The 20,185-nt window shown below is 37.5% G+C and overlaps 3 protein-coding genes across 3 annotated transcripts in view; 1 reads left to right on the forward strand and 2 right to left on the reverse strand.

Annotated features, from left to right (window-relative positions):
• LOC133528649 (putative helicase mov-10-B.1) overlaps positions 1 to 3,167 on the reverse strand; it is a 28,024-nt gene extending 24,857 nt beyond the window's left edge. The window contains exon 1 of the mRNA XM_061866103.1: positions 3,029 to 3,167. The gene's annotated coding sequence lies outside the window, so the exon portion shown is untranslated. The remainder of the gene's footprint in view (positions 1 to 3,028) is intronic.
• LOC133528648 (uncharacterized) lies at positions 2,589 to 14,809 on the reverse strand. Its single transcript, XM_061866102.1, has 5 exons — positions 14,651 to 14,809; positions 6,505 to 6,620; positions 4,918 to 5,071; positions 4,157 to 4,256; positions 2,589 to 3,721 (listed from the first exon to the last, which is right to left on the reverse strand). The coding sequence occupies exons 1-5, from the start codon at positions 14,768 to 14,770 to the stop codon at positions 3,636 to 3,638; spliced, it is 576 nt and encodes a 191-aa protein (XP_061722086.1). The 5' UTR covers positions 14,771 to 14,809; the 3' UTR covers positions 2,589 to 3,635.
• On the forward strand, positions 9,512 to 18,974 carry LOC133528647 (uncharacterized). Its single transcript, XM_061866101.1, has 4 exons — positions 9,512 to 10,197; positions 11,788 to 11,964; positions 15,946 to 16,073; positions 16,618 to 18,974. Exons 1-4 carry the CDS (start codon positions 10,104 to 10,106, stop codon positions 17,404 to 17,406), a joined length of 1,188 nt encoding a protein of 395 aa, XP_061722085.1. The 5' UTR covers positions 9,512 to 10,103; the 3' UTR covers positions 17,407 to 18,974.
• The last annotated feature ends 1,211 nt before the right edge of the window (positions 18,975 to 20,185 follow it).

Raw genomic sequence — 20,185 nt, forward strand, 5'->3', positions numbered from 1 at the left:
CACTGTTTAAGCAGAGGTTAGTAGTTAAATAATAATCAAACTACGAATGAATACTAACCCACCGAATCTTAGAACCGTCTTTTTGTCCTTTTTTCCTGTTTTCTCAAAGAGCTTTTGTAAAAATGGGCGGTTTAAACTTGCACGATCATAAATAGCCGTCTTATGAAGCTTCTAAAGTTTAAATACTTACGAAGTTGGTGCGCGTGAACAATAAAAACGTGGTCGTTATAACGATGGCGTCATAAGAGACCCTTGTCGACATGGAACGTTATAAGAAAAGGAATGCAATGCAGGCCCCTTCTAGTCCCTTGTATACCCACTGAATACTAGCGATGGTATCTATGTATTCTCGGTATTGTATATGCAATTATTGCAACGGATAATAGTCTGGCTGGACAGATACTAAACATATTATTATCTTATCTTTCCATTATCAGATTATACATAAACTGGTCTTTGTTATATGGACCTACTTTGGACTAAGTATATTCTTTGAAATTGTACTAAATTGACTACTAATATTAAAGTATTAAGTAAAATATAAAAAAGTATGCTTAGAGTCCTCACTCCATACAGGGCTATCCTTATTGCTTATTAATTAAAGGTTGTATTATATGTGAGGTACGGTTAAACTTATTATTAATAAGACAACCTGTCTGGCTTAGTGGGTAGTGACCCTGCCTATGAAGCCAATGGTGCCGGGTTCAAATCCTGGTAAGGGCATTTATTTGTGTGATGAGTAAGTTGCACATTACGTCAAGTACCCACAACAGAAGCCTTATTGAACTTACTGTGGGACTTAGTGAATGCCCTATATTTTCTTATTTATTTATTGCAGTATGAGTGACCACTTGTAAGCTTACTTAATTCTCTATGCTAATATGTATTGCTTGATATAATTGTCGTCTTTCATTCTACTGCCTGCTGTGCTGCTTGAATAGCAGTACTCATGTTAGCTAAGCTACTTTCATGAATCATAATTTTATAAATATTTAATTACTGTACTACTACACTACTGACTTAATCAAGCCTATCAAAACTTGACTGAGTCACTTATCCTTTAGGAATATTATCACTACTATTATAATGATAAGAGAACCGGATGTTTTATATTGTATATTTTGCTTAAACTGAGGACCACTTATTTTATTATCATCATAAAACCTGCCCAGTGGCTGTATCAGATCAAAGGTCACATACAAAAAGCAAAATTTTAGTTTGATTTTTTTTGCATAACCCTGGGTGTTGGTTTTTAAATCAATCTTTTTTTTATCAAAGCGAGTCCAAGCTAGGGCTCCTACTGCTACCGTCCAGGTTTCATGCGATTTTTCTCATCCAGTGACTATCTAGTGTGATTTTATTAAGTGGCCAAACAAAACGCTTAGCGTGTCAGGAAAATCCCTGCAATTTAATCTTTTTGATGAAAGTTTTCTAGAGAAAACTAAACGAAATTTCACTAAAGCACAAAACGAAACACAAAAGACCTTCACTAAACATACTTGTTTTTGGTTGGCCAAGTGAGCAATAAGAATATAAACTGCCTAGAATGACCAAAGTCATTATGTTATCAGCAAGCAGTTTAGATACACAACATGTTTAATAAGTATTGTAATGCCATCATCGTCTGTCTAAATTATATTCCAATTAGAATCTAATCAGATAAGTATAACTACTAACTCTAATGATTAGGTTCTGACATATTTCGCTCCTAATTGTGCTCAATATATTTTTAGTTTACAAATATGTCGAAGACAAAAGATATTAGTACAGACACTACAGGGGCCCATTTCTCGAAAGGTATTAGACTAATATTATTAGTGTGTTGCCATGGTAACCCATATGACTAGACAGTGCGTGGATTAATAATATTAGTCCAATACTGTTTGAGAAATGGGGCCTTGTTCTTGAAATATTTGTGATTGGTACCTAGTCTAATTTAGTCCCATACAGAATGTTTTTTTAAATTTTAGCTTTACCCCAATGGTGTGTGATACCGTTAGATAGGTCGTTTAAAATGAATGCGGATATCAAAGGAGAATTTTTTTGAATAAACTGCACATTTTAGGAAATAATTGCTCCAAAAGAAAAAATATACATGTCCCCATGACCATGGGTCCAAAAAATATTAAAAAAATCTTCAAACTACTAGTATGTGTGTTTGTGTACGAGTTTGAGGATAGCAGAATTTAGCGAGAATAGATTTGTAGGCAGAAATGTCATTAATAATTCACCACATTATAATTATAGTAACTCTAAATCATGTAACCTGTGACAAATGTCAAATAAAGAACAGAACTGTTTTGTTTGTCATTATCCTACCATTTGTAGATTCACTAAGTATAATCTGGATACTCTTTCACAAAAATAAAATATGCATGCACTGTTAAAAAATAATCCCAACTTTGCTCTTTTAATTATCCACAATATACATAGTGATCATAAGAGGTACTCCATAAGGATTCTGGAATAGATATAATATAAGAGGACTAAAAATCTTAACACTTTGACACACAAACATTTCATTATTTTTTGGGCAGTTATTTAAAGACTTATAAATTAAATGATTCAGGTGAAATAAAATTCTAATCCTTGTATGGTGTACATTTTATTATATCTAAAACAAAGCAAATATAATATAGCAATTTTTTTTATTATATTGGCCTAAACCACAGATTGTGGGTAGGATAATTAATCAATTTTAATGTTGTAACATGTCATGAGACACTAGGAAACTTACTTGTTGATTGTCTAGAATAAAACTGCACTATCAAACTTTATTGCCACACGATATTTTAAATGAATATATTTACTGAATAGTCATGCACGTATGATTAACAAAAGAAACTATACTGGACTGGGGCCATGGTAAACCAGACTCAAATGTAATTATAGTAAAACAAAATGTTTTTTATCAGGCTAGATCTTTTAAATCATAATCGAATGTAGATGTACTCGACCCAGTGGACTTCCCCTAACAAAGACAATGAACTGAAATCGCATCGCAGAAAATTATTAAAAAAAAACTTACCACACCGATAAGCACTTCTTTTGTAGGTAGAAGGATTCTTTAAATCGGATTGACTGAGATATATGCACAAACTATACCAATAAAAACTTTTAAATTATTTAATAATTATTTTCATTACAAAATTTCACAAATTAAAGCCGCAACACGAAAAACCGCCGGCGCTGCCGGCAGACAGAAGACAGCTCACAGATAAGAAAATTTATCGAGCCCACAGAGCAACGCACTGAAATGCTGTTAAACTTGGTTGTTATGTTGGTAGCGTGTTTTAAGTAAAACATTTAATCGAAAGTATTATATTAATTTATTAAAACTGTTATTAATACATTAAATAAGCAAATGTAATATATGAGATCATTCAGTTACAATTAGAGATCACAATTATTAATATGCCTACATGATGCTTTTTCAAAATAAACTTGCTTTATTCGCATACATTTGTATTGTAGTTAGGTATATAAGGAAATCTTTATCACGTGAATGTATGTTCAGGTACAGTCGACGTCAAAGATATGTTTACACTATTGCACCTTACTACTTTATAATAAGGCGAAATATGTAAATATATCGTTAACCATCAACTTTACAACAAACAGCAGCCATTTAAAATTTAAATATCACGTCGGTTCCGGAGTGGGTATCTCTCATATGGGTTTATTAAATGCAACTGGCCGTTCCTGTACGGGTTGCCGAGACCTGAAACAATACAATTGTTTCAACATTCTTTAAATTGTTGAGTAAAGGCCTGATATCAGGCCCGATTTCGGGCCTTAGCAAGAGTATTTTTGCATTTCATCAAATATCAGCACACCGTTAATAATATTTGAAATGTAAGAAATGGTTCATGTGCAAAAATATCAAGCACTGAATATTTTTGGCAATTGGAGACAAAGTACTTTTTACATTTAAAATACTGTTAACGATGAAAACTATTATCAGGTCCGACATCGAGACTGATTTTGGGCCCGATATCGGGAAGTGTGGATGTAATAGGCGCTTTAGACTATTCCTAGGAATGTGGCATAATGATTGAGCTGCTAATACGGCATATATGCGTACCACATGTTAGCACTGAGTTCTAAGTATATTGACCCATTGAAAGTTATATTGGCGCCTCTATATGTTACTGACCTATGCATTTTCCAGTGACGCTGGAGCAAGTCGATCCTGGAGCGCACTTCCACCCGAATTCATCGTTGTCCAACTTCTCGGTGCATGGCTCATCAGGGCCCTGGGAAAAGGGAACCATTACTGCCTTACATTCGTTTTAGTAAAGTGGAGTAAGACGTATTTAACAGCACTTAGATTTATTATGAAGACAAGAGAAATGCATCACTGTTAGTTTGTAAAACTTCTATAGCCGGTCAAATGACTTTGTCAGAAGAAAAAGGCACTAAATTCAAATTTTCTTCTCCTTCGCGCCTACTATATTTATATTTGCCGCTTTTTTCTAGTGACGGAAATGGCTTGACAGAGACTATAATTTCGAAATCGTAGACGATGAGTAAAATCTCTATGAAAGCTGGCTAGTGTTAGCTATAGTCTGTCTAGCCATTTCCGTCAGTAGCAAAAACCGGCAAATTTAAAAAACGAAGGCGCGAATGGTAATCGTCTCATAGAAAATTTGAATTTCGCGCTTTTTTTCTACTGACAAAGTTGTTTGACCGACTATAATAGAGTCTAAAATGCGCCTTGCGAGTATCGTACGGAGCACTCAAGAGCATCTCTCGTCACTTAGTACATCTTCCTTTTCAGCCTGCCATCTTTCTGCTGTGAGAGCCAGGGAAATAACATAGGTACTTACACTTTTCTCTGTCCATTCAATAAAAAGTGTCAGATGAAAAGCCAAATTTAATAACCAATCCACACTAACTAAATGTCAATGTATGTACCCGATAACAGTCCCGCCTAGAGCCGCAGACTTTGTTGATGTAGGTCCCGTGGAGGCAGAGCTTCGCGGGCCTGCCGTTATGCATCTCGCATCCTTCGTCGCTCGTCAGCGAGGAGTAGCTGGGCGTCTCACACACTGGGCAGTCGACCCACTCACTGGAAAAGTGCCGTTTTTTTATTTATATACAATCAATTCAACGTCTTTTAAATTAGATTAAAAATTAAGTTATAATTATTTTAACAAACTGGCAACACCAACGTAATAATTTTTACAAATGAATTCCCCGTCAATTTCCAAAAATTGTTGCCAGTGTATACTTTATTTCTATTCATCCATTTCCGTCACGTTTAGTCCGTTACATCCAGTTACGTAAAGATTGTGCGGCAAATTTGATAATTGTAGGGGAGGAAGGAAAATAGGTAACACATACACATATTTCGCACATTTTTTTAGCGACGAAAATATTCACGGTTGGTCACTTGGTGAGGCTTTATCCTCCTGAGTCCCAAACAGACGCCCTTATAAAGGCTTTGTTCCAAAACGTAATTTTAACTTTAATTAAATAAGTAATGTTCCAAACATAGATGGTAGGATCAACTAGATGTGCTATACGCGTGCGCCCGTGAGGGACAGAACATACGCAATGCGACAAATTAAAAACACGTTTTAACATACCAAAAACAACCTGCGTAATTTGGCCGGGTTATTTGTTGCCCACCATAAGCCATACTAATATTTACGTTGGGGAATAAAAAAAAATGAGACTGTGACAAGGACAAAAAATCATAGCGCTTTCTCTGCTAGTCCTTCTGAAAGTTCCATAAGAGCATCTCGTTCGGTCATCTGCTGGCTCTACCATATCATCTCTATACTTATTGTACCTCTATGGTTCCAAATTAAAAAACGAAACTTAGGAGTATATATTTACAATTATACACTTAACTTATTGTTCTATTTACTCTTAGCAGTGGGCGATAAAAGGCTGATATAGAGTATAAAGGTAACGTGAGGGGAAGGGGGGGGAGTTGGCCGAACGACATGGTAAAATAAACCCGACTAAATCATGTAAGTTGTTTTTGGTATGTTGTTAGGAATATTAAAACGTGTTTATAATTTCGTTACATTGCTCTATCATAGACCCGCGTGTTTATATATTTATTGCTAGGGAAGTTTGAACCTAGTTGTATTTTAAATTGTGTTGAATTTCATTTGTTTGAAAATTTTATGTGATTTCGTTTATATTTTTCTAGAAAAATGAATCTTTTTTTCTAAAGATGACCGTAGAGCTAAGATGGTCGGCTCTTTATCATTTGTCAACATGCCTGTCACGTTCGCACAAGTATGTAAGCGCGAAAGTGACGGGCATAGTGACAAGTGATACAAATGGAACCATGCTGCCACTGTTGAAAAAATAAGTCAACCTCATACAATTTCTATCAATTTAATTTCTGCTTTTGTAATAATGGAAGCCGTTAGGCGGTAATCACTCTGGAGCAGCATCCGCATGCGGTGACGGTATGCGAGCGAGACTACCTTTTAGACATGTAAAGCACTGTCTCTCTCGGCATCAATGCTATAACCGCCCTACCCTTTCTCCTGCAGGTCGTCGCGCTCAATTAGGTTCCGGGGCTCGAAGCGGTAGCGCGCCAGGCATGGCCCGGCCAGCAGCATCAGGTATAACAGGGGGTGCATCATCACGGAGTTCTGGAACAGTTTTCAATATCTTACACACAAAAAGTACTGCAGTTCACCCAACTATCGGCCTTACCATGAGCCTACGAACGGTAATACGTACCAATGTCTCTTTCTTACAAATGGGACTTTAAAAAAGAGTTACACATGTTACAAGGATTACAAATGTTTATATAATATGGCCCTCAAAATGGTTTTCTATCATAAAGTCTGTCAATAAGCCATTCCGACAGTACAAAAAGGCGGTAAATTTAAAAAATGTAGGCGCGAAGGGTAATCGTCTCATAGAGAATTTGAATTTCGTGCTTTTTTTTCTCCTGATAAAGTTGTATGGCATTGGATTTAGTCGCAATTATGGCTTTGAAAATGCTGACTTACTTATGACATCTCTATTATTTTTTCTGTAACATAAACATACTCGTAGTTCGTTTGTGGAATACAACGAAGGGCACACTAGAAACGACAGCAAAAAGGATCCTGTCTTTCTAAATGATTTGCCAATTTTTTGCAGTCCCCTATCGTTTTACTGGAAACTTTATGACCGCGTGACTACTTGTCACGCGACTTATCGTGTAACATCAGTAGGATGGTTGCACTGTTATTGTGTGTCTTATAGCGCTCAACAACGAGAGTAACGAGACAGAGGACCGGGCGGCGTCGGAGCGCATTTCACATTTGTACGGCCGCAAGCCGGTCGGCTCCTCGCGGATGCGGACGACTCCGGACGGACTCCATCGCGTCTGTCATACATAATTTATAGGACTTTGTGAAATGCGCTCCGGCGCGGCCTGACTCCAGCCGGTCGGTGGGAATCGTCCTAAAGTACTAATTATTATAAAACTAGTATTTTATCTACTGTTACCTACTTTCTGTCTCTAATAGTATTTATTCTATAATTATTTCTCTATCCGACGCATTATGACATAAATGCATGAAAAACGACGGCCTTGTATCAGTTGTATGTAATCTAATTGTAAAATGTTGGACCTGAGGGTAGTTTTCCTTAATTCTCGACGAAATCTTTCCAGGCTAAATATACATAGCAGTCACACAGAATATGTCCCGAAATAATTCTGAATAATAATTAATATGAATTCTATTTCGAAATGTTTCGTCAGCTCCGGCGCGTCGTTTATGAATGAATCTCGGTGTAGGCGCCCGAGTGAAGTCACGGGAACATCCACTCGTGATTGTCATTATAGTTTTACTATAAATATTACTGCCGTTACTGCGAGACTTATATGTACTCATTCACTGGCTTGCGATAATCATACACCCCGTTATTTGGTAAAATACAGTCGGTAACGTGAGGTCATTGAAATTTAATCAATAATGTAATTTACAGTACATATGGGGCTACTTTATAGCACTAGTGCGAGAAGTAGCATATTACGTTACTGTGTCGAACATTTAAAGGGCCATATGTACTGTAAAACGTTGTACGATACATGTGCGAATAGGTAATTCGCAACTCGTGTCGATTTAAAACACTCCCTTCGGTCGTGTTTTAATTTATCGCCACTCGTTTCGAATTTCCTATTTTTCGCACTTGTATCGTAATGTACTATTAGGCTCATAATCCGAAATATTACGCACGCGTGCTGTTTCATTATATTATAGCACTTGTTAGGTAATTATTGATAATCCAAGTGACTTAAGAAGGTAACTGATTGCCAATAATATGCATGGAAACGGAGCCTTCTTAAATTGGACAAGTAGATTTTACACAAGGACTGGCGGGCGCCGGCGCCCCGCCGCCGCCTCGGAGGTCGAGGGCCTCGAGGGGCAGCACCGTTAACCGTTAACCCAGTCTCAAATTGTATAGGTAACCATGGTAACTCCAGGTTTAAACAGTTAACCCTGGGTTATTGAAGTGGTGCAAGTGGCGCTAACTGTTTTAACAATAAAATTTTGACTTATATGAAAGTTTTTTTTTCTCGCGTGTTGAAAAACTGTGTATGAAACGCGTGTGCATATGGTCATTATATCGGCTATTTTATTGCATAATATCGCCTCGTGTGTAATAACCAACGTAGCACACTTGTAATCACAATGTACTATTATGTAAAAAATGGTGGTTTTGTTTATGACTCTTTTATTTGCTGGATAACGTTTCGAAGTATATTTTTTTAACAATCTTTCTATATAGCGTTACCTAGGATAGTCACTTTAGTTGGATTCCTCAACAGTAACTGCATGTAAGCGACTAATATGTCCCATCCATGGCTTGAATTCGTCATGCTCACAACCATTCAGACGTGCAAAGGAAAAGGTCTTCAAAGTTAATGGGAAATAATTTGCTAATTTTATAATTTTTTCAAGCGTACTTTTTATTATTTGAGATTCAGGCATATAATGAGGGAAATGGTTGTGGGCGTGCGTGTAATAGAGCAAATATATATACTAGTATAAAGTATAAAAAAGAGTCGAGATCGTGGGTATTCGCACGTAGACTTCTATTTGCGACGTCGGTGGGTGTGGTGTTGACTGTTTACCGTATTTACCCGGGTTTTGTTTACCTATTTACCAGCATATTTTAGGTAAAGGTCGAAATGTTAACCAACATTGGTTGTAAAAATACATTTAGTAGGATCTGTTACTATTTACTACGTTACGTAGCTATAATGCTAGGTAGAGTCAGTGAACTCCGTCAAAGGGAATTATACTCTACTGAATACATTTCAAGTATTTTAGAGGAATATATTCGACTCTACCATTAATAGCCCAGTCTTAATCGACACGTTAAAGAAAGTGAGATTCATTTATTTGATTTCGACTTAAAATGTTATTAAAGTAAATGAATATTCAAGCTTTTGAAATCTGGGTCGGCGACAATATGTACTTCATCGACTCTATCAACACGAATCGCGTGATCAAAAGCATTTCTTGGACTTTCATCATAATTAATGATTGGAGCTATACCGTAAAAATCAATTAATCTGTAAGTATATTATTTTTTATTTTTAGCAAATGTTATTGACCGACGTTCGAACTGGGCGGCGCCGGCCCCAATATTTTTTAACGTCTGGGGACGACTCATCTGTTGATTATATGACTTATTCACATATATATGTTTGACCAGAAATTATAATTATAGGTAGTTTGATTTAAGAAGTCACTGACATGGATCGGAAATTAAAAATAAAACGTCATAGTAATTTAAATCAGGTGCTTGGCGAGAGAGTTTGCCAGACACATCCAATGCTGCCCTAATATTGATAGGAAAGAAAGCAGTAGAGATAAATTGGCAATGTATTTGTAGACATGTTATACCGACATAAGAGATATATTAAATGGTTAAGAGACTTGCGCACGCGTCGCGTCCCCGCCCGCCCAAGCGATCCCCCGCCCGGCGTGAATGCGCATTCATGTGACACACTTCGCCTGAAGCGGATCTTTTAAAACTTTAAAAAAATAAACTTTTTAAACACAAACTTTCGAAGTCAGTGTTTCAGTGTATTCATTTGTTTTTACGTTCGAATTTCGATTTTAGAAATGGGTATGATATCGCGAGTGCGTGGACGCATACGAAGTGATTCTTTCTCGAAGATTCACACGCTTAAGTCCGAAGACAAAATAGCTAATATCGGTACGTAGAAATTATGATTGCATTTTTTAAAATTTAAATGTAGTTTGATTATAGTCATTGTACTAATACTAATCATAATAGTCATTGTAATGTTTGTCATTTATCAATGTTTTGGAACTTTGGCTTAGAAATTTAAGCTACTCACTTGAGTAGATTTTTTTATGAAGTATGTATAAGTACCTATTTATAATATGTTATTATTGTTTACTTATTTATTCATTATTATTGAATATACAACAAAATTATGTTTTAGACAGAAATCTCGCAAAAATGTTCAGTTTGTCTGGAATCATTTAAACTAAATAATAGTTTACTATATTTATTAGTATATTATTTATTATGACTGAAAATCAGCTGTTGTTATTTATAAATGCATGTGCGCGTTATTTGTTATTTTTCTTTACAATGAGTCATCGTAATCTAAATTTGTCATAATCGCATGTGTCTGTCACTGAAAATTGGACCACATAAAGAAAATACGCACTAATATCCGATGTTATGTTTTGATAACATATACATTGTACCTAATGGTGTTTACCGACTCGTGTGCGACGCACAAAGAAACTCTAAACAAAATAGGTCAATAACAACAATTTGGTTGTCAAGGTTGGGAGATTGAGGCCAAAGACATATTTCTCGAAAGCTAGGTTAGCGTCTCAAGGAAACATTTCAAGTCTAGATTTTATATAAAATTTAAATTAAATTCTAAGAATATTGGTAGATTTTATGTTTCACTACACCTTATAAAACAAAGTCCCCCGCCGCGTGTGTTAGTATGTATACATGTATGTTTGCGATAAATTCGAAAACTACTGAAAGGATTTTCACGCGGTTTTCACCTATCAATAGAGTGATTCTTAACCCGCGCGATGCCGGGATAGCGTAGATAGTATTTTATAAAAATGGTATGCAGGGTTTTGTTTTAGACAACAGTTTTGACATGTTTTCAACAATAAATGTTATAAATGTATTATTAGGTAGGTATAGGTAGGTAATTTAACTTTCATGCGTATATTAAAATACGTAGTTGAATAAAGTCGAAAGATAATTTGGGAACACATTTCGTTTGCCATTAATTTAACGATTCTGGAGTCCAGATTGAAGTTTTATTTATTTTCTCCATAATTTTAGGCGGAGCGTTGACCCACGTGGAGAGTTCATTTAAAATTGGCACGAGTTGTTTCGCTGTTAACGTGCTTATGGTTTTGTTGATTCTGCTGTCGTCTATTTAGTGTGTAGTGTCACGGCCTGCTCAGTTTTTTTTTGGATGGCACGTTTCCACTTTTATATCTTATCAGCAGAGGGGTAGCTAAGCGAACTCCTTTTGTACGTCTAAATTATTTAAACGACCTTAGTTCATCTTCGCATTCCTGGACGATGCGCTCAGATGTTTTATAAGTAGGTCGTTAATTTGTTTTTGATTTCAACACCGCGAGCTTTTGGTTTACACACGTATGCGCGGGTTGAGTTGGATTTTTATGTTGAACTGAAATTATTATGGATATGGTATGGTAACAAGAATGAATTTTCATCCTACACTCAAAGTACCAAATTTATTCACGGCATTTTTAACCAGGTCCTAAATTCCAGTATGGCTGTTGTCGCTCGTGCTGGTGCTGCCGTACTGGGCGCCGCGGGGGCTGCTGGTGGCGCTGGGCGGCGCCTGGCTGATGGCCGCCTACACGTGCCTCGTCGTGCCCGTGCTCATCTCCGCCAACTACCGCTACCCGGCGCGGTGGTGGCCCGACGCGGTGAAGCTTGCGCAAAGTAAGTCTGTTTCCTGTATAGATGGATGCTAGTGCTCTTGATGTTGGCACTGGGGCTAACTTGCGATTTTTCAATGGCAGTGCTACGGCGTAGCCCGTAGCATTGTATATCTGCATGTAGCATCGCTTTAACTACGAAATGACAAGTCGTATGGGTTACCATGGCAACACACTAATAATATTAGACTAATACCGTTCGAGAAATGGTGTGCTGGGTGGCTTTATAAAAAAATAGTTTAATGGTAATAGCGATAAAATAATCTAATCATGTCTATCTAAGTATTAGCTCGGCCTAAGTTAATCCAAGACAAGAACTTTATCAAAAAAATATCAACGTTTAAGAAGACGTGGGTATTTGGGTAAACATCACGGCTATTTTAAACTCCATCCGACTGGGAACTCTCAATGAAAACAATTCGCGACGCAAGGCAAAGGCCGGATGCGATTCAGATAAATCTCCTGTAGGCCGGCTGTTTACTTCGTATTTATTATTTTCCTTGGCAAAACAAAATCCTCGCAAAAATACTGGCGACAACATCAAGCGTGCCAATTTACTGACCTATGACGCGTGGGCGCAGATCGCATAGATTTGTACTAGGTATGTCTAGCTGTCTACGCATGAACATGGCATGTTAAACAAAACAACATTTTTTCCAACGGTATCTAAATGCGTATTTATCTGAAAATAATATATAGCGAAATATAATATATGTGGATACTGAATCAAAAAATCTTCATAGTGCAATAGGGAGTATTACTGCAATGTTCTGCCGCCAGAGTGCAGCACTAGCACCTTTCGTAAACGCATACACGTTTAAGGCAGATAAATACTGTGCGTTAATCTGTTTTTTGACAAGTTTTTACAGATAATAAAATATGACATTGATGCATCAAGGCGGTTTGTTTACAAAGGGCCTACCGGGAAACGCGATAATAGAAAGGAAAAAACGGAACCCATATAGGATCACTTTGTTGTCCGTCCGTCCGTCTGTCTGTCAAGACCCTTTTTCTCAGGAACGCGTGGAGGTATCATGCTGGAAATTATATCAAATACTCAGGTCTACTGTCCCTTGGAGCTGTAAAAAAATCAAACTTCTAAGCCAACGCATTCGAAAGATACAGCGGTTTATGCCGCAAATTTTCGACACTCGCAAGGGAATCAAAACCTACAGGGTACTTCCCGTAAACTCAGAATCTTGAAATTTGGCACGAAGCAACGTCTAGCACAGATAAAGGAAAAATTGCGAAAACCGTAAATTTTTAGTTACATCATATAATAATATATACCTACAGATTTGTACGGAACCCTCGGTGCACGAGTCCGACTCGCACTTGGCCGGTTTTTTAGTTCTATCCGATTTATTAAATTGAAATTGTGTCAAAATATAAATGGTATGTTTTTCTAATAATTATCGTGTGGTCAATTTCGTCGCATGGTGTGAAATAATTTATATTAAATACAGGAGTACAGGTAACATCCCAATTTCTTTCCCCAGTCCCCTCACTTGCATCATTTATCGCACCCAGACCATACAATAAACGCGTACACACATTTGACATTTCTAACATATTATACAGTGTTGTGTGTGAAAGTCAGGTCACCGTCGGCGGAGCTGAATGAGCGGCGGAAATGGCAAGCCGCCAACACTTGTGCGTCAGTAGTTCCTGCTACACAGAAAAACATTGTTCTAACGACTTATAACTTCGTACATCCTTAATGCCTTTCTCTTCCAAAGTCCCGCTATCATGGTTCAAAACACGCCCTCCAAAATAAAAATGGTGTTATCACCTTGGGAAATATTGTGCCAATAACTTGTGGCGTTCAGCACGAGTACGAAGTCACTCTTATCATCATATCCGTTTTCTGACGTATGCAGGAAAGAACGAAAGTGAAAGTGAAAACTGATGGATGTCAAATAATGAATAGAATCAGGCGTTACTTTGCGGAAATCCATTCTAATCAAAACAAAAAATATTACTTTGCTAATCCGCGAAAAGATAACGTGCTAGTCAATCAGTGCTAACCGATTATACTTATTTGCGTATTTTTACATCCAATTAATTATGTATGATGTCGTTGATTGTGCTTCACCAATTTTCGGTTTTCTGCGAATTGGCCGCACTGAATATGAAACGAATAAATGTGACGAAGAGGCAGTTTTATCTGGCAGTTAATTTATTTGTTAATTACCTAGCTATCCGATACTTTACTTGGACATAATGAACAGGCCCTTAGATGGAGTAAATTCCCAGCATCTGATTTGAACGTCTATCATCGCATAAAGCATATGAGCATATCGTTAAATACCGTTTTTCCTCGTAAAAATAATACTCAATATTTACGAGGCTCGTGACTGGGTTCTGGTACCTAATTACGAACTGTCTCGAACTATCAACGCCCGAATGAAATATCGACTAAAATGCCTAGCAGTTTTAGTTGCGTAGGTTAGCGAATAAATTAAAGGTAAAAACGCAAGCTTTATTCAGGAACAATGTTAGGTTCCACAGTAGGTACCTATTGAAATCGATTTGGTTCTAAACCGGCTAAATTCCTCCTGAAATCAGCCTTGCAGTTTGAAGTGCGGTGGTAGTTAAATTAAGTGGTTTTTTGAGGAAAAATGATAGTTTCAATATTTATAAAGCGTTAGTTTAAAATTTTTATTACAAAATATACAGAAAATACTTACCAGACAGATTCTTTGGACGAGTTCTATGGTGTTGTGGAGGGTGACTCTGAACTGACTACCCTTGGTCAACGGGGGTCCTTTTATACCATCTAAAATTGTTGAGAGAAATAATACTGACATCTTCACGGTTCCTTGGGCGTCTTTATGTTGTAGTGAAACAGCTGAGCATCAAAAGTATTTAATATTATGATTCAACATGAAAGTATTAATAAAAACTATAATTACAAACTAAACTATAATTAAAATAAGACAAAATAGATCTATAATAAAACTATGATAAATCTAAAAAAGGCATATCGCATATTTAGTTTCGAAAACGCTGGCAACATTTCCTCACTGGATTGTTAAACTAATACGCTGAGCGAGGAAGCTGCCTGCTCTTCGGTCTCCTGTGGCGTCTCTGAGTCTCTTTGACAGGTCTTTAAAGAGACTCAGAGCGCCAGGGTCTCACGGACCCCATTTTTAACTACTTACTGGCCCTTAATTTATTGTCTGTCTCTGTATGGTTTAGTTAAATTGATAGCAGGAATTTAACTAAGCTAGGTAGGTAGGTACTTAGTTCATATATTCAACCGATGTGGGAAGAAATGTCGTGCTGCTATAGGACTTTATAGCCATCAACGGTGATGCGGGACCCCATAAATCCACAAGCGCCGCAACAAGCATCTACAACAGATGATGTGATGTGGCCAATGATGGTATAGGTAACTATGTCTGTTCCGGAGTATGACTGGTAAATAGTGGTAAAAAAAATAAGAATTTAAGATTTAATAAATTGTCCTGGTTCCCTTCAGAATAGTTAACTTCTCTGGATCATTCTTAGAAAAAAAGGGAAAATTTATGCAAATGTAGCAAAACGGACGGGCAAATGCGGGATGACGGGTTCAGTCAGCCAGCCCCGACCTTGTTGCTAGTGTCTCCCACGCAATACTGGACCTAATCATGCTTAAAATCTTGTGCCGCACGATAACAATATTGCTAATACTGGAAGTGTATAATGATAAACAGTTGTATAACATTCTTACATACCCCCGAAACATATCATTGAACCCCGGGTAATATCAGATCAGATCACTCTTTAATATCGGAAGCTGTATTTTTTCTAAATAAAAAGTCCGTGACTGTACGTACCTACCTACCTCTTATCCACAAGAGACTTGGAAAATTAGATGGATTATATATAATACAGCGAAGATATTCTTATCTTTAAACTTTCTAGTTTTAATTGAAAATTTCAATTTAAAGGCAGGTGAAAATCAGCCCTCCTGCAAAGTCATGTTTGTATTTATTTTCAGAGATGTGGCGCAGGCTGGAGAGGCCAGTGTCGTGCGCGCTGGGAGTGGTGCGCGCTGCGTACGCGCCGGTCGACCGCGCGGAGAAGCTCTTCCTGCAGATGAGCAACCTGTCGACAATGATTGGACAAGTGAGTAGAATCTCTATATACCTAGGTACTATTCCTTTTTAATATCAAATTTAGATTCTAAGTGCCCCAAAACTACCTATTAAATGTTGTCAAAATTAATGTTCTATTTCATGAAGAGGAGAAATGTAAACAAATTTTCCAGTTGGCGTAGTTGTTGTTATTGAAGTTGTGGCGTCTGGACAGCGATCTTGATTGTTACAACGAGCTTCGTTTGAGTACTCGCAATATTTATGCTATCATCGAAACACTGTGTGGTTTCATAGACACTCAAAACTGGGTACCTACCTAGTTAAATTATGTATCTACAAAATATCCTTTATAATCTCTGGCGCGGATATAGTTATTATCGCTATGTAAACGTTCATCCTCACGCAAACTTTACATTAAGACGTGGCATTGTGTGTATCTCCAATTTTGACATATTTAATGACTACCTTCATTTATTTGAAGTTGTTGACTGGAATAATAGAACTATACCCGGAATAATAGGCTCGTAATCACCTATTTAATAACTACAACTAGAATTAAAATAATGTTGTTACAGTTGCTGATGTTCACCGCATGCGACCGACTGTTCGTCTCTCAAGGCCGCCTGACCTGCCTCTACTCGCTGATGTTCTACAACGTGGTCACCTACTCCGTCAGCTACGTGCGCGAGCTCTGCACCAAGGAAGACTGGTCGCCCTACGTCAACGTCACCCGCCACTCGCGCGTCAAGCATCTCGCCATGTCCGCTACCAAGATTGTCCTTGAATGGACTAAAGCCGTCACTTTCATAGTCACTGTGACTTTTGTTCTGTTGGCGTTTGGACTGGAACAGGGCTTGGAGCATTACAAACCGACAGCGCTGTATACGCTCTTCACCGGTACTTATTATTTGCTAACGGAGCGGACGTTCTTAGAGATCTGGCCTATAGCTTTGACAGCGATGAAATTTGAGCGTCTAGAAGGTATGGAGGCGCTGTATTTTGGTGTGTGGGCACGAGGTGTGACGACGGCGTTGGCTTTGCCGCTGGTGCCGGCGCTGGCGTGGTGTGAGCGCTGGCGGCTAGCGCTGCTATTGCTGTATGTGAACGTGATCGTTCACGGCCGGCACAGGCTCGGTGAAGCGTTAGGAAAGCTGAATGAAGCGTGTGGCTCGCTCGCCAGATTCCGGCGAGCGACGGCAGCGGAGCTCTCCACTTTAGAGGACGTGTGCGCCGTATGTTTAGGCGTGATGCGTTCGGCGCGTGTGACGCCCTGCGCGCACTTTTTCCACGCCGACTGCCTCAGGAGATGCCTCGCGGCCTCCGACCGGTGTCCCATATGCATCAGGCCGTACATATTCTGTTGATTGTTGGACACCACATTCGCCGGACAAGACTGTTGACATTACGAAAGCCTCAAGCGCGAGATCGAGAACGAGATCCACGGGAAAAGTGGATCAATATTTATTTGCTTGGGGACTTTCTTGCATGATTTCTGTTCATGCGCAATTTGCAACCACTATTTCTACGATAACTTAGGTTTATGATATATTCGTATTTACATCCAATAGGGTCTAATTTAGCTTTCTAAAAAACAGTTTCATGCACTTAACAAGTTAACTATTGATTATTTAGTAAGCCATTTATAGAAAACATAATGAAGTAAATACAATAAAAATACAACTTTTGACAAGCAGTGTCTTTTGTTTATCATGTAAAATGCTCACAGCAGAAGTGCAGTGCAGCTGGTCGTGCAGTATGAAACGCAACCTTGTAACTACAATTTTGTTATAAACACACGATTGCGTAAATGCGTATTGCATACCTATGGTCCTTCCAACCGGATTTCAGTAATGATACTTTTATAAAAAATAGTCATACTACATACTACATGTCATATAACCCGAACCTAAAAAAAATATTGTCGCCACTATTAGTTTTACTCTATTTCGATATCGTCTTAAAGCGGGTGTAGTATAATTTATTATGGCTAGCTACCGCGCTTTTATCTACTTATTAAATACTTTCCATCGCCTTTCATAGGTCCATTAAAAATTGTCCGTCTCGCAGGTATACGTATACTATAAGAGATCAGTTTTATTTGTCTTATGTATACCCTTTGAAAAAATATGACAATGACCATATTATGATATGATGGTGGCGTTTTTTTACAAGCTTTTATTTACCTTGCTCTGTTAGTATGTATGTATTATGTATTTTAGTTAGTGTGGGTCAAATCTTGGAAGCTAAATTTGACCCACTTTCCGATTTCGTAAATCGGGTGACAATGCACTATTATTGATGACATGGAGCTGATCTGATGATGGTAACAAGAGGTGGCCATGGGAACTCTGTGATAAAACAACGCAAACTAATTGTGTTTGGCGTTGTTACAATTTTCTTGATGAGTACTAGTTGTCTGTGGAAAGAAAAGTACCTACAGTCAGCGATAAAATCTTGTACCAAAATAGAAATGTTTGCCAAATCTTCTCGTATATCTTTTAACCTTTTCGCCGCCATTGACTTGATATAAAGTCAGTACATTACGTGCCCCGCACGCCATGACTTCATATCAAGTCGTCATTTTGGTCAGGTTTGTATAGTACGTGCCATTTTTCACGAGGCGTTGATGACACTTTATTACTTCACTTCATTTCACGTGGTGGTGAAAAGGTTAAATAAGACATCGTACGACAAGTGACACTATGCGAGAGTGACCGTTATTTTATGAACAGCGGGAAGTTGTAAAAACGCGACCTATAGAACTACCGTACATACTAGAATTTATTTTATATATATATGATATTGTAATACTTACATGCCTGTGGTAACTAGTAACTACATTACCTACCCACATTCTTATGGGTCCAATCCAACGTAAGAGCTTTGTACTTATACTAATAATTTTGTAATAAAGCAAATTTTAAACAACAAACGGCTTTCATTTTTATATGCAAGTATAATAGTGTTTGCACGGTGGATCTGAAATATATGAAAAGATCTGCGGATCCGAATCCAGATCCGAATAACTTCATACATTTCGGATCCGGATTGCAAACCTTACACGCAACCTTCAAAACCTCACTGAGTTTGGGCTCATTAGAGACGTGTCAATGTGGAATTCATCGACGTCTAAAGGGAAAGGGGTGTACCATCGAGGACATTCGCGGTGAACCACGGACGGACGGACGATATAACATAAAAGTGATAAAGTCAAAGTCAAAGTCAATATATTCTTTATTGAGATAGGCCTAGCAACAAGCACTTTTAAATCGCCAAATTTTACAAATATCATCTTAATCTAAATATCAGAGCAATTTATTGATGCAGTTATTATTGTTCTAAAAAAAACATTGAATTATTACAGATATGGTAAACTTAATAATAAGAATTTCACAAAAGGATCGCCAAACACCAAAATTGTATAAAAATACTAGTCTAGAAACTTTCTAGAGTAAAATCTAAATGTCAAAAAATACGTTATACATATATATACATTGAATTATCAATTTCATCATTATTAACATAACAATAAATAATTCATTATTTACAATCACACTTAATCCCACGGTGTTTCATCATTCATGTAGTATTGTGTGCTATAATATGCTTTAGAGATAAGCTTACGTTTTACATAATATTTAAATTTACTAACAGACAATTCAGTTATGATATTAGGAAGTTTATTGTAACCAATGTAAATAACCAATAGTATAGCACTTAAAAAAAGTGGTTGTCGAAAAAAAAGGTTAGCTCAGGTAAAGTTTATTGTCTTTGTAGTGGGCGGCATTTGCAAACTAAGATAATGAATCCTAAATGTATCCAAATTGTTTATCTTTATGGGGAGATTGGGGAGGCGAAGTTTAGCCTAAACAACGACAAACAAAAAACTGGCCTTACTGCCTATTGTTTGTCTCATTACCTGCTTTTACCCTTTTCATTATTAAGATAAAGAATTCTAAATGCATCGTAATTGGTTATCTCTATGGGAGGCGGAGTTTAGCTCGCTCGTAAGGATCAAGGCAAAAAAAATCTGAACTGGTTCACCGCGAACATACCGCGAATGTCCCCTACTGTACATAGTCAGCAATAAAACCGTGTATCAAAACATATTGACCGTTACAGATTTAACCTTTTGAACGCCAA

The sequence above is a fragment of the Cydia pomonella genome, chromosome 19 (genome assembly GCF_033807575.1).
Source record: "Cydia pomonella isolate Wapato2018A chromosome 19, ilCydPomo1, whole genome shotgun sequence".
In the NCBI taxonomy this organism is placed as follows: Eukaryota; Metazoa; Arthropoda; class Insecta; order Lepidoptera; family Tortricidae; genus Cydia; species Cydia pomonella.

Bases quoted from the DNA above. Each gene is read 5' to 3' on its own strand.
- LOC133528647 (XM_061866101.1), top strand. From the start codon at position 10,104: ATGGGTATGATATCGCGAGTGCGTGGACGCATACGAAGTGATTCTTTC. The intron at 10,198-11,787 runs GTACGTAGAAAT...CCTAAATTCCAG, and splicing joins AGACAAAATAGCTAATATCG to TATGGCTGTTGTCGCTCGTG. The intron at 11,965-15,945 runs GTAAGTCTGTTT...ATTTATTTTCAG, and splicing joins CGCGGTGAAGCTTGCGCAAA to AGATGTGGCGCAGGCTGGAG.
- LOC133528648 (XM_061866102.1), bottom strand. From the start codon at position 14,770: ATGTCAGTATTATTTCTCTCAACAATTTTAGATGGTATAAAAGGACCC. The intron at 6,621-14,650 runs GTAAGTATTTTC...AAACTGTTCCAG, and splicing joins TCGTCCAAAGAATCTGTCTG to AACTCCGTGATGATGCACCC. The intron at 4,257-4,917 runs GTACATACATTG...CCCTTTTCCCAG, and splicing joins CTAGGCGGGACTGTTATCGG to GGCCCTGATGAGCCATGCAC.